The 13,778-nt window shown below is 39.6% G+C and overlaps 1 protein-coding gene across 1 annotated transcript in view; it reads left to right on the forward strand.

Moving 5' to 3' along the window:
• Positions 1-2,526: 2,526 nt before the first annotated feature.
• Positions 2,527-13,778, forward strand: part of LOC139738515 (syntaxin-binding protein 5-like) — a 73,866-nt gene continuing 62,614 nt past the window's right edge. Inside the window, exons 1-2 of the mRNA XM_071649139.1 lie at positions 2,527-2,602; positions 3,933-4,033. Of these exons, the coding sequence (XP_071505240.1) occupies positions 2,585-2,602; positions 3,933-4,033 (119 nt within the window). The 5' untranslated portion in view covers positions 2,527-2,584. The remainder of the gene's footprint in view (positions 2,603-3,932; positions 4,034-13,778) is intronic.

A 13,778-nucleotide genomic window follows, 5' to 3' on the forward strand; every position in this document is an offset into this window, starting at 1 on the left:
ATATCGATCAGAGCGACCTTGCAAGAATTTTGCTGACATTAGAAATCAGTGTCAATGCACTTTCCTCGTTGCATTTCAGTCTGCAGGGAAGATGAATATTCACCAAGTACATAGCACCCATAGATATACTACTATATACCTTTGATATCAATAGGTATATAAGTAATTCATAGAAATATGTAACCCCATATGCCACCTATCAAATGTTGGGGGAATTTTCCAGCAGAACTGATCCTCCTCTCATTAGTGAATTGGCAACTCTAAGTTTCCCTGCTTGTCTTATATCAGACACAGATTAGATGGAATTGGTTCTATTCATTTAATCTACGTGTAATTCAAAAGAACTGTATCCCCTCCCCAAGCACAAAAAAGAAAAAGAAAAGAAAAGAAGTATTCCTGTTTGAGTGGGAAACAGAAATGCTATCTTCTAACATTTGCTACCAATTCAGTGATCATTATACATCTACCAATTTAAATGGCTTTTTAACATTCTGTGTCTTTTGTTATGATTAATGATTAATGTGTAAAGATTTTCTCTTCTTTTTTTTTTGGGGGGGGGGAGTTAAATTGTCTGAAAGAAGTGCACATTCTGGAAATGTATGTTATGCTAATTAAGCAGTAAACCTTAGAATGGAAGGGTAACTAACATGGTTTATTTATCATGGGAATGCAGCCATTACTGGTTTTCTTACATCACCTCATGTCATTGTTGTTTTAATTTGAAACCTGCAGCTTTCCAAGAAAGGATGGGGAGTGGTGTGTTGCGGAGCGCGGGGCGCGTCACAGTCTGATGCGGGTTTCCAGGGGATGCTGGTGGTTGCCGGGGCTAATTCAATTTTCATACGTCCCGCTTGACTTGAAACCAACCGCACTTTGGGGGTCTGTTAAATGAAAAATGCTCGCTAGGGCATCTCAGAGCTATTCATCTTCATTATGTTATCATATGCAGAATTGAATCTTTGGATGGAGGGAGGGGGGTGGGTGGAAGATGAGTGAAAAGAGAATGCAGAGGGCTGATAAAAAGAAAAAAAGAAGGCTATCAAAAGAAGACTATGGTGTCTTCAAAGCGGAAGAAATTTGTGAGGAAGAAGGAGATGAGCAAGGAGAATGGGGGGAATTTTATGATGATGATGACTGTTGACATGGTATCTGGCTATAACGGTACTTGGGGCAAAAAAAAGAGAAGGATGTGGGTTATCTGGAAGGCCACCTGGCTTACAGAGAATTTTCAGGCAAGCGGAGAGCAGCCTAGTTTGGAAGTGAAGGACAACGGGCTTGTAAGTTTCTTCATTATGCTGCACAGTGCATCTGCGGCTCAGTTGTGTCCCCGAGTTCCACCGTGTTTTCCAGGTCAAAGAACGTCGCAGGTCGAAAGTGTAGTCGGTCGACCAGTTCCAAGTTCTTACCCCTGTGCATGGTAGCAACTGCCGTGAAGTTAAGGATTCTTTTTGGTTGTTGCTGTTTTAAACTCAATAAAGGAAAAGTGAGAGAACCTTCATGCTGTGTTTAGTAGTGGTGATATGGTGTTGTGTTTGCATGTTTTATTTTGTGTGTTTATTTTTTTGTTGTGGGGGGGGGTGTTTGCCGGTCATTCGATAAATTGATTAGATTGGTTACTTGGGAATGAGCATTTTGTAGCTAAAGAGGTGTGATTCCTCAGAGAGCTATTTTGCTTTAATGTGAACCTGTGACGACCTTGCAGTGAGAATTATATCCTCACGGACAGCTGATTACGTGGTTTGATGTAGCGCTCAACAAGACATAAAAAAGACATACAAGGTTCATCAACATGAACAGAAATTAGACACTTTTATGGCCCATTCCAATTTTCATCCTCATTTTATTCTTCTATTTTTTTTCCTGATTGGTTTGCTCTGGTGATTGATTTAAGAGCCCTGCCATTAATTAAGGTTGTGTAGTTTGATTAGTTCATTTACTGCTGAAGGTCATTGGTTCAAATCCCTTGGATGTGTCACCTGCTTTGGATATCTTGCGTTGATTCAGACTATAAATTAATGTCTCCTATGTACACATCTTCATCTTCTGTTCCACTAGCTGTCATGGAAAGGATGTGTAATGATTTGTTGTAGCATTAATTTCAAGTATACATAAAGTAGGGCTGCACTCTAACCCATTTTTTCTACTTTTTTCTACATTTTTTCTACTTTTCAGACCTGTCTGTCAGACCAGTAGGTATCCAGATTTTCCCTTTTTTATTGGTCCATTCCTTAAAAAGTTACTGGCCTGACTGATTTTTACTGGTCAGGGACCGTCACACCATTGCTATTGTGCAGCGTTGTATAAAGCTAGAGTGTGTTAGTAAACAATGAACAAATTTCTGTGGTAACTGGAAACTCTTTGGATCATGGTTCCAGAGCAAGAAAAGATAGTTTGAAGTTTGATTGTCTGTTTGTTTGTTTGTTTGTTTGTTTGTTTGTTTGTTTGTTTGTTTGTTTGTTTGTTTGTTTGTTTGTTTGTTTGTTTGTGTTCTTCCTTGACCTGATGAATTTCTTGAATCAGATTTGGGAGACCGGGCGTGGATTGCCACGTCAGACACGACTCGGACACAGCAGTACTCCAGCTGATGTTTCTTGTCAATGAGGTGAGAAGTACTTTCATGTACCTGCTATTTGAAATGAAGAATAAAGAAGACATCCACCCAAAAAAAAAATAAATAAACTTCAGTAGAAATAGAAAAGTATTCCCTACAGAATGGTACAAAATTGACTAAAATCGGATAATAGATATGGAAGATATGACATTTTGAAATGTCACATAACATTTGTTCTTTTTATTTTGGGCAGTTTTATATTTATACAGCTGAAATATGAGATTTTTGTCGTTTCTGTTTATGAAATGAATAAGAAATTGTTAGAGCAAGATGTCATCAACTTGCTCATTTGAATATTCATAAGGACTGGTAGAGAAATGTTTTCAAAAAAAAATGAAAAATTTTAGAATATCATATCTTTCTTATTTCTTATCCAATTTTTGTCATTTCTGTATCGTTCTGGAGGGAATATTTTTCTTTTTGTTTTAAAATTTATTTATTTTTGGGTGGATTTCCTCTTTAAAGGGAAAGTCCAAATTTTCATAATTTCATGTCTTGTAGTACATAAATTGACAGCTCTATGTATAGATTTGTATAATTTATTGTGGTTGTTGAACAAAGAAACCAATTTTGTGAAAAACCCAAACCAAATTATACTGAACAAGGATGATGACATATGAGGCTCACATATTTCAGAAATGTAGCAATGTAAATTCCATTACAGTAACACTCGCTCAACAAATTCATCTGTGGCACCTAAACTTTACAAATTCATAGCTTTTGAATGGATTGTCTAATTTTCCTCAAACTTTGCTGATATGTTCTACTATTGCTTGCATTCATGCAATCCACTTTTAAATTGGGTTTCATTCCCCTTTAATGATTCAGTTTTAATTGTTTGATGTAAGCACATGGACTTCAAACAAACAAAAAGATAATTTGCATCATTTGATACGTGCCGTTTGATTTGTAAATTACTGATGTCTTTGAATCTATGTGATGTACTGTCGTCTTTGTGATATGTAATTGACATGAAAAAAAAAATCACTAATTCTCTTGTTCTCACAAAGCTTTGTCACAGAACTAAGATCAAGGGAGCATTGCATGAAATGTTTTGTGAGATTTTTTTTCTGACGAACTGTTATAAGCTACTGAAATCCTTGCATCTGATTGGCTGAGAACAAATTTGTCAGAAAAAATATCTGACCAAAATGCTTATAAAATGCCCCCCCCCCCCCATGTGTAGGAACCTATGCTTTTCCCAAGACGAGGAAAAACTTGTTAAATAACTAAGCATTATTGATGGTCCTGCTCTAGTCTCTCTCTCTCTGTGTTTCTGTATCTTGGTTTACATATTCTATATTTCTGCTTACTTCTGCAGGGAGCCCTGGTAAGTGTATGTGCGGACGACAGTTTACACCTTTGGAATCTACGACAAAAGAGGCCCGCCATCTTACACTCCCTCAAATTCAACAGGGAAAGGTGAGTGTGACGTAACCCACCAGAAAACAAATACACAATTTCTCGGAATGCTTGCAAATAACGTGTTTCATCCATACAACTCAACTGCCATACTCGCCAGCAATAAGACTGCACTGTTTTTAATGCAAGTAAAGCAGTAAAGTTGGGGTGCAGCCCATATGCTACCACAACCAACTTAGCACTTTCCAAACCAGGGAATCACATGTGTAACTAACACACATAACTATGTCGGGGACTATGACACACATAACTATGTCGGGGACTATGCAATGTGCCATGGAGGGACTCTGTAACATCAGCTCAATCAAACAATCTTGCGTGCAATGCTGTGTTCCACAATCAAGTGACGACTTCTTTGAATTTTTAAGCTACTGATCGTTGTTGTTTCTATGCCAATTTTGAGGAGATTAAACAAGGGCCTAAACGCAAAGCGCAGCGCGAACAAGCAAGTTTACATAGCTAGCAACTGCAATACTACATGTACCATTTTATATCCTGTCCTGCATGAATTACACAATTGCACTATTTGTGTAATGCATCAGCTACTGTATGGCAAGATATATGACATGTGTGAACGAAAACATCAACATCAACGCATGTTCTCCATTGTTCTTAAAATTCCAACATGGAGCTTGCATCATTCCATTCATACTTGTAGAACTTAATGTAACAAATCCCAAAATATTCATATAATCCTGCAAAAATATGCAGAAATACAGATTAAGTTTGTTATCTAAATTCAGAAAAGTGATGGAAGTCTCTATTTTTACAAGATCCTGTTGCTTTGTTTTTTTGAGGTTGAGGTGGGAGGGGGTAGTCTCCGAAATCAGGCTTGCCCAAGGCTTGCCCGAAATATCGACAACTAACGCATACACACTGGATCTGAGTATTTAAGGGCGTGGAGAATGTGTATGTACAGGTAGATGGTATACAGGTACAGAATGTAGTTAGATATTGGATCCTCAGTCGAAAAATATCAGTAATTTTGCACAAATTAGTTAATGAAGTAGCCCTTTTGCTGAGCACTCAAGTCTTCAAAATCATGGATATATTCATTTTTCCTCTCTCAGCCTCACAAATAGTGTTAAAGTTTGCAATGCAGTTTGCATTCATTAGTTGTTGCAACGTGGAACTGCCCATGAGCTTGCTGTCTCATTGTACAAAAGAAAAACTCGGACTCATTTCAATGTAACCTCTGCTTACCACACCCCCCCCCCCCCCAAAAGTGTCCTGCTGTTGACCAATTCTGAAGTAGCTACTTATTTGTATGCATCTTGGTCAAGAGGAACTTAAACTTGTCTGATGGGATATACTGCCTGTAAGGAATCTGTATCAATGGTCAGATAGTTTGTTTTAGTTCGACACAAAAAAGATAAGCAAGCACTGGAATTCATAAACAAGATTTCCTCCTCAAATCTATGGAAGCTGGTTTTGATAAATTCTGACAAAAATATACTATAGTTTAGTCTCTTAAAGAATTTGCACAGATTTGATTCAAAATTAGAAGTACTCAATAAACTAATGGGTGTGAGTGATGAATTGTGACTTAATGTGAGTATGATGACCTTGTATGAAAATATATCATGATCAATGAAATATTTGCATGATACAACTGTATTTATGTGTACAATATTTGCAGTATATTTCTCTTCTATAAATTGCTATATTTTGCACAATATGAGGGAGTATAGAGTTAATCACAGCATACTATAATTGAAGAACACATAAAAAAAGATGAATGCACAGACACTCACGCACACACATAGATTGATGACGAGATAGACAGATAGATATGATTTAGTGTGTGTATTTTGTCCAGCTGTCAAGTAACTAGCCTTACAGCGTTAACTCATGTGTCGTTCGCATTCGATTTGTGTCGATGAAGCTGTAGGGTGGTGGAAATTCAATACGGCAGTCGACAGCTTCTTTAGCACGCATTCTGAAGTGTTTTTCAGGGGCCGTGCCTAGAGTGTCTTCTGGCTCCTGCATCCCCAACCTTCCCCACCATGCTGCAGAGAGATAACCAGCTACTCTACACAGTCCCATACATTTGATTCAGTGTTGGGTGGGGTTGGGGAAGGAGGAGGAGGAGAAGGTTGAATTTAAAGGACAAGTTCACCTTCATAAACATAAGGATTGAGAAAATGCAACAATATTAGTAGAACACATCAGTGAAAGTTTGAGGAAAATTGGACAATCGATGCAAAAGTTATGAATTTTTTAAATTTTTGTGTTGGAACTGCTGGATGAGGAGACTACTACAGCTTGTGAGTCATATGCGTACAACAGTATAAAGAAAATATAAAAGAAAATTCAACATATTTTCACTTTTTTCGCATAATAAAAGAGCAATTGACTTGCCTCTTTCTAAAGGCAGGGGGAATAATATTACCCATAACATTTATCGCTAACGAGTCAGGGGAATGTGTACTTTTTTCAAAAGATGGAATTTTATGAAATTCTCTCTATATTTTCCTTATATTGTTGTACGCATGTGACATCTAAGTTATTCATACACTGCAGTAGTCTTCTCATCCAGCGGGTACTGCACAAAAACTTCAAAAATTCATAACTTTTGAACGGATTGTCTGATTTTCCTCAAACTTTCAATGATGTGTTCTACTAATATTGCTACATTCTCTCAATCCTTATGTTTGTGAAGGTGAACTTGTCCTTTAAACACATTGCTACTCAGACAGCATGTCAAGAATGCCTTCTTTAGCCCCTATGATATAATTTTGCCAGAGTTATTGTATGGGGGTCTACTATTCGTCAATTACAATTTCATAAACCATTGAAGGTGGTGACTTAATGTGGAAATGTATCAAGACTGCATTAATTCTAACAGAATTTTCCTTTGAAGATAGTACTATCCCCATCTCTCAGTCCGTCAGAGATCTCGGAGTTATTGTAGATAAGCATCTGAACTTTCAACAACATATTAAGAATTCATGTCGTTCTGCTGCTTGGGGTATTTGTAAAATTGGTAAAATACGTAAATTATTGGATCAGTCTTCCACGGAACGTCTCATTCACGCATTTGTTTCCTCTCATCTTGACTACTGCAATTCCCTTCTTGTTGGTCTCCCTGCTTCAAGTACTGCACCACTTCAAAGAATTCAAAATACAGCTGCTAGGCTTGTGACCCTTACAAAAAGATCTGACCACATTACTCCAGTTTTCCAATCCCTCCACTGGCTCCCCATCCATCAACGTATCACTTTTAAAATCCTCCTTATTGTTTACAAGATATGTAATAATCTTGCCCCATCTTATCTTAAAGATTTAATTTCCTTCCGCTCCTCCACTTCAACCCGTTCTCTTCGTTCTTCCTCCGCTCTCCAATTATCACGTGGTCCCCGCACCTGTACACGTTATGGTGATAGGGCCTTTTCAGTTATTTCCCCACTTCTTTGGAATGAACTCCCTTTTTATATTCGTAACGCTGAAAATGTTGATAGGTTTAAGTCATTGTTGAAAACTCATCTGTTTACACAACCTTAATTTTGCTGTTGTTGTTGTTGCTGTCGTTATCATAATATGTACATAATGCTGTATTTTGTTTTTACGTTATATATATTATTTTTCCCCGATTTGATGCGCTTAGAAACATCAGTATTAAGCGCTATATAAATGTTATTCATTATCATTATCATTATCATTAATGCATGCATGGCCATACAAATAATATGAAGTGTTCTCTGGGTCACTATGTAATGTAGGTAAAGACTCAGAGAACAAAGCTGTAGGGTTAAGAGTCAATGTAGTCGTTAGCATTTTGTAATTTTTTTTCTACAATGGTAAATCTCTCTTTCTCTCTTTTTGAGAACAGCATAAATGCGAGATGTCTTTTTCACATGTGCCTTGTACATGGAGGCCGTGTTGATTTGACTACCATCAATGGTACGGAAATAGTGTCGTGTCCATGCGTTGCCATGGTTACATATGATAACACGGCCTCATTTCCATTGTGTGTGTGTGTGTGTGTGTGTGTGTGTGTGTGTGTGGTGTTTGTGTGTTGTTGTTGGAATGAACATATGTTGGATTGTTAGGTCTCACAGATACAAAAAGCTGTTCTGTGTGGTAGTAGCAGCAAGATGAGGACTTTGTACATCACCGCTGGAGGAGAAGAGTTACAGACGTTGATTTCCTCGATTAGTGTCGTGGTCGCAACGAGACCCTTTCAGATGACGACAGCAACACTTTGGTAGCTGCTCGCGCTGCTTTGCGCCTGAAAAAGATCCTTGACGTCATCGGGCAGGGAAGCATTTCCAGAATAGCTTTTTTTTTTTCTATCATTTTTTCCTGCACCCAGAGAGTAGTAAGCTGTGCCATCAGGAGATGTTGTGACAAAAATATGTGTGTTTGATGAATGCATGAAAAGAACCCTTGTAAAACTGCCTTTTATTGACTGGAGGCAAGCCCACTAGGAAATGGTAGTTAGAGTAGGGAGAGTGCTGCTCTCCAAACCATTAATAGTTGCATTGCATCTTGTACTCTGAAAATAGAGCATTACAAAAGATGTGGATATCTAGATGAAGAATTCACAACCCTTGCCTGCCTGTTGCAGCTTGTCTTATCATGCCACATTTACATCACATATCTAACAAGGAGACCAAAGAAATGGGGATTGTGGTAGGAAACTGCTCAATATCATGAACATTTTTTGAAGAATCATTTTTGGCATGGAATGTATATATCAACCATTATTTAATCTCCCCCCCCCCCCTCAAAAAAAAAAGTGGCCAAAACAATACCTTTCTTCCTTGCTATATTTACATGCTTTTATACCCATACAAGCAAATAGAGAAGAAAAGAGAAAATCAATGGATTGGTCCAATTCAGGAGAAGTCGATTTGCTGATTAATAAATTTTCCAGTCTATTTATAGCGCGGGGGGTTAACAGATTTGTCCCTAGCGACGGGAGGAGTTCACGACAAGTGAAGGGGGGGAGGTTAGCAACGGTAGGCAAGTTTGGCGGCACCTATACATAAGAGATGAGCGCTGGTGGGGGTCACTGTCTCAGATGGGACCAAACGTTGGATGAAGAGGGCTAGACAGACAGAACGAAAGAGATGGAGGGGGAGAGAGAGGAAGAAGAGAGGAAAAAAAAGATTGATGGAGACAGACAGAGAGAGATGGTAGAGAAAGACGGACAGACAGAATGAGATGGAGAGGGAGAAAAAGATAACTGGGGTGCCAGAATGCAGGCTGTATACATATTTTCAAAGACACTCTGTATAATGTCATACACATTTCACAGTGGTTCCTGTTTCCCACTATATTTCGCAGGTCAACTGTTATTCTGATAATCGCAAAATCAAGAGCACAAGTTGACAAAATTCTGCCTCCCATTTTCTACACAAATGCAAATATACATTGTGGTGTCCAAGGCAGGAAAATTCAAGTCATACTTTGCTTTTTCTGGAGAGATGATAACTTGTTTCTCCTTCCATTGTCATGATACTCGATCCTGGATTCAATCACTGACAGTATTGTCTTGCAATTCCTAAATCCTGAAATATCCTGCGCATCGATGTCGCACTCACTCTTGACCCTTGACCCTGTCATAAGATGGAATCGGACTGGAACTCCAAACATTTATCTTAGAATTAACTTGTTTTGGAAGTTCCTTTTTGGCAGTTAATTGTTTTTAATAGTTTCATCATGACTTGACCATGCATTCATGTCTTCATTCATACACATTGCATCCATTTTCAATTGACATGAGGATGTAGCTTCAGATTCGGGCTCAAGAACTATAGTTTTGTCATTGTTGGTTGTCGTTTGAACCACGAAAGTTGAAGCTGTTGATATATTTCTCGACTGAATGCTACTTCATGAATGAGTGAAATGCAATTCATATTTTTTTTGCTCTGTCTGCATATCTTGTGTACAGCGGTAACAGATGAAATGGAATATCATATTTTATGCCAGATATTTGGCTTCTCTGCATTATAGAATTAGATATGCACTTTGATATGATATTTATGAAATATTGATACGGTAATTTTGAATATTACATTATCTTGTCTGAGTTTGATTTTGGGTGATGAAGGGTTGTCAAATTGTGGTTTCAATGTAGCAAATTTTTTTCTCCCTTTTCTACCTTTAGAATCATAGTAGCTTCAATCATGCTGTGTATCAGCATGTTTGTATCTCTGTCCCCACCCATACTTGAAAGATGTTGCTGCCATACTTTTGATGGAAGTGTGCTTCAAGGCAGTCCGTACCTACAACCTCCTATTCATAATGCTTTCTCAAGTAGAGGAATTGAATAATCATATGGTGCTTCCATCTTGTGTTAAACCACTCTTCATCCTTCACAGTACCTGCACATTGATGGGCACATGAATGATGACAATTGAGATATGTGTAACATACGTACATATGTATAGTGCATGAGCTTAAATGCACTATACCAGATTATGTGCATCCTGTAAGCCATAAAGCGGTGGTATTTCCACCGAGGCCTCAGGCCATGATGACACAGAATTGCATGAGGGCTAATTATGCATTTGAAGTGCATATTGTTTAGGACAGCGCTTAGGGGGGATATTGCACGAGGAAATAGGGTTTATTTATGACATTGCATCCCATTTCCATTGTGTTGCTTCCGTAGTATCATCATTATATTTTCTTTTTTTGTGTGTGTGTGTAGGATTTCATCCCTGGCCTATCATTGCTGTATTTCATATCTCATCTCAAACTTGCACCAATCCACTTCTCTTCATACTTCTCTCCTTCCATACTATTTTTTTTTTCATCTCAGTCTTCTGCCTACCCCATTAATGTTATCTCTGTGCATCCATCAACCCTATGTTCCCTTTAACCTCCCCTTGTCCACTCCTTCCCCACCCCTTCCCTACCCGCTAAAATTTCCTAATCCCCTTCCCCAATCCTTCCCCACACCTTCCCTATCCCCTTCCCCAATCCCCTTCCCCAATCCCCTTCCCCACCCCTTTCCTATTTAAATCACCTTCCCCATTCCCTTCCCTATCCCCTTTCCCAAACCCCTACCCACCCCTTTTCTAATCCCTTCCCCACCCCTTTTCCAATCCCTTCCCCACCCCCTTTTCCAATCCTCTTCCCCATCCCTCCCCCATCTCCATTTTCAATCCCCTTCCCCACCCCTCCCCATGCCCTTTTCCATCCCTCCTCATCCCCTTTTCCAATCCCCATCCCCACCCCTCCCCCTCCCCATCCCCTTTTCCAATCTCCTTCCCCATCCCTTTCCCATCTCCATTTCCAATCCCCTTCCCTACCCCTCCCCCATCTCCTTTTCCAAACCCCTTTCCCACCCCTCCCCCATCTCCTTTTCCAAACCCCTTCCCCACCCTCCCCATCTCCTTTTCCAATCTCCTTCCCCACCCCTCCCCCATCTCCTTTTCCAATCCCCTTCCGCACCCCTCCCCATTCCCTTTTCCATCCCTCCCCATCCCTTTTCCATCCCTCCCCATTCCCTTTTCCATCCCTCCTCATACCCTTTTCCAATCCACATCCCCGCCCCTCCCCACCCCCTCCCCATCCCCCTTTTTCAATCCCCTCCTCCATCCCTTCCCCACCCCCTTTCCCACCCCTTTCCTAATCTCTTCTTGCACCCCTTCTCCATCCAACCCTACCCCATCTCCCATAACCCACCCTAACACCCGCCCCATGGTATATGCGCACCAGGATGACGATGACGTCCATGAGAATTACTGTCCAACATTGTGAAACAGGAATTCACATCGTGGGAACGTCATGGCATGCAGTCTCAAGAAAAGATGCGTGCACATGTGGAAGAGTGTTTACATCCACTGAACACGCCCCTCCATTCCCCCCCCCCCCCCCCCCTTTGGTGATGCCACCTTGCATACTGTACAATTTTTCCAAGTCCTTCCATCTCTAGCAGTGCTTGTGTGTGACGCATATTACTTGGTCAGGGTGCTATGAACTTGTCTGCGTACTAAAAAAAGGGGCAACCAATCTGAAATATGTCAATTCATTAAGCCAGTACCAGGAGAGTGAATAGAAAGTTATCTGCAGGTTGTGGTCAGTGTCACATGATTTGACACACTAAACCCATACAGAGGAAACGGTGGAAGGGGGGGGGGGTTTGGGGTTGAAAGGAGAGAAAAGAGAACAGACAAAAGAAAAATAAGATTGCTCAAACATGGCCAATAAAAGGAGAAAAACTTAGTATGATTCACAGACTATGCAGCTGGGTTTCCCAACAAAATAACTGTCTAGTTATTATAGTTACTGCTCCTATGAATTTTCCTGTACACACATGAGGGCCACAATTGGAGTTTCTACATTTATGTACATAACATAGTCAATACATGGCAGCTATAGTGTGACTTGCACAACTGCATAGAGTATCATATGTGTTCATGAGACTTTCCTCAAGATCAAGTTATAGTTTAATAACATGGTCCCTTGCATTTTAGTCTTTTTTGCTCCCATGAATTATATGATATCTATCCCCACTTATTTCTCTCTCACAAAATTATGAAAAATTCAGTGCGCTTCATAAAATTGCTTTTTTATTGTGTGTCAAATATCTGTTTTCATATTTGATTGTTTAACAAAAAAATAATGGAATTGAATGAAAATCAAATCAAATCAGTTCCCCCCCCCCTTAAAAAAAAAGCGTGGGGAGGCAGAAGTCTCTCACATTTTTCTTTGCTTAAATATTTGTGATCACCCTGCTCCCTTCTTTCTCTTTGCCTGCAAGAAATGAAAAGAAGACTGCTGGCGATGAGAAAGTACAGCAAAGGACGCTAGACGCAAGAGACTTGTTCAGCATGGTTGATAAGAGAGCACTAGAATACATGCAGTCTGTTCATGTTCAGACTTTTTTGAGGAGCTAGTCAAGAATCAGGAAGGGGGGAGGGGGGGGGGATGGTGGTGGAGGTTGGAGAGAGAGAATTGCCATTCATAGAATGTGATATTCTCATTCAGCGGCTTGAATATGGCCGCGCTTAATCGCCCGTAAACGGGGATCGATGGCGCTGCGCTTTTAATGGCATTCTGCAGGACTTGTGTTTTACATGGCCTTTGCTCTTGTTATATATAGTCTCTATCTATTACCCCTTTAATCCCTCCCCCCCCCCCCCCACCCTACTTCTCTTACAAAGCTGAGATTGAAGTGCACAGAATACTGCTCTGTGTTGAGATGATCCAAACCTGTGAAGTCAGTGTAGCTGTGACTCTGTGAGCACTGGCAATATACAAAGAAATGCATGTTAAAGGCATGGTTTAGTTTTGGTTGAGATGGGGGACTGAGAATTTAACTTTTTGTGAGATAATTACAAACTATGAAATATGAAAGAGCATACAATTCTAAGAAGAATTCAGAAGTTTATTTGATGAAAATTGGTTTTGAAATGGCTGGGATATCCAAAAGCAAAGTAAAACAAAGTGGTCCCAATAAATGTTGGGACCCACCTTTCATTAGGCACTCTTATTTTTTGGATATCTCAGTCATTTCAAAACTGATTTTTATCATACAAACATTGAATTCGTCTTAGAATTGTATGCTCTTTCATAATTCAAGAGAGGTTTCTCATTATCTCACAAAAACGTTGGAAACCTGAAGCCCCATCTCATCCAAAACTATACCATCCCTTTAATGATGGGCAGTTATAGAGTCTGCTTGAATAAGATATTAGTATGTGTAATGTCTAGTGGTAAGACAATGAAGAAGGTGGAACATAGATAAGAAGTACACATGTATAGTGATCACTTGTCATTATGTCCA

This window comes from Diadema antillarum, unplaced genomic scaffold (genome assembly GCF_040938485.1).
Source record: "Diadema antillarum isolate AM-2024a unplaced genomic scaffold, OU_Dant_1.0 seq00000751_RagTag, whole genome shotgun sequence".
In the NCBI taxonomy this organism is placed as follows: Eukaryota; Metazoa; Echinodermata; class Echinoidea; order Diadematoida; family Diadematidae; genus Diadema; species Diadema antillarum.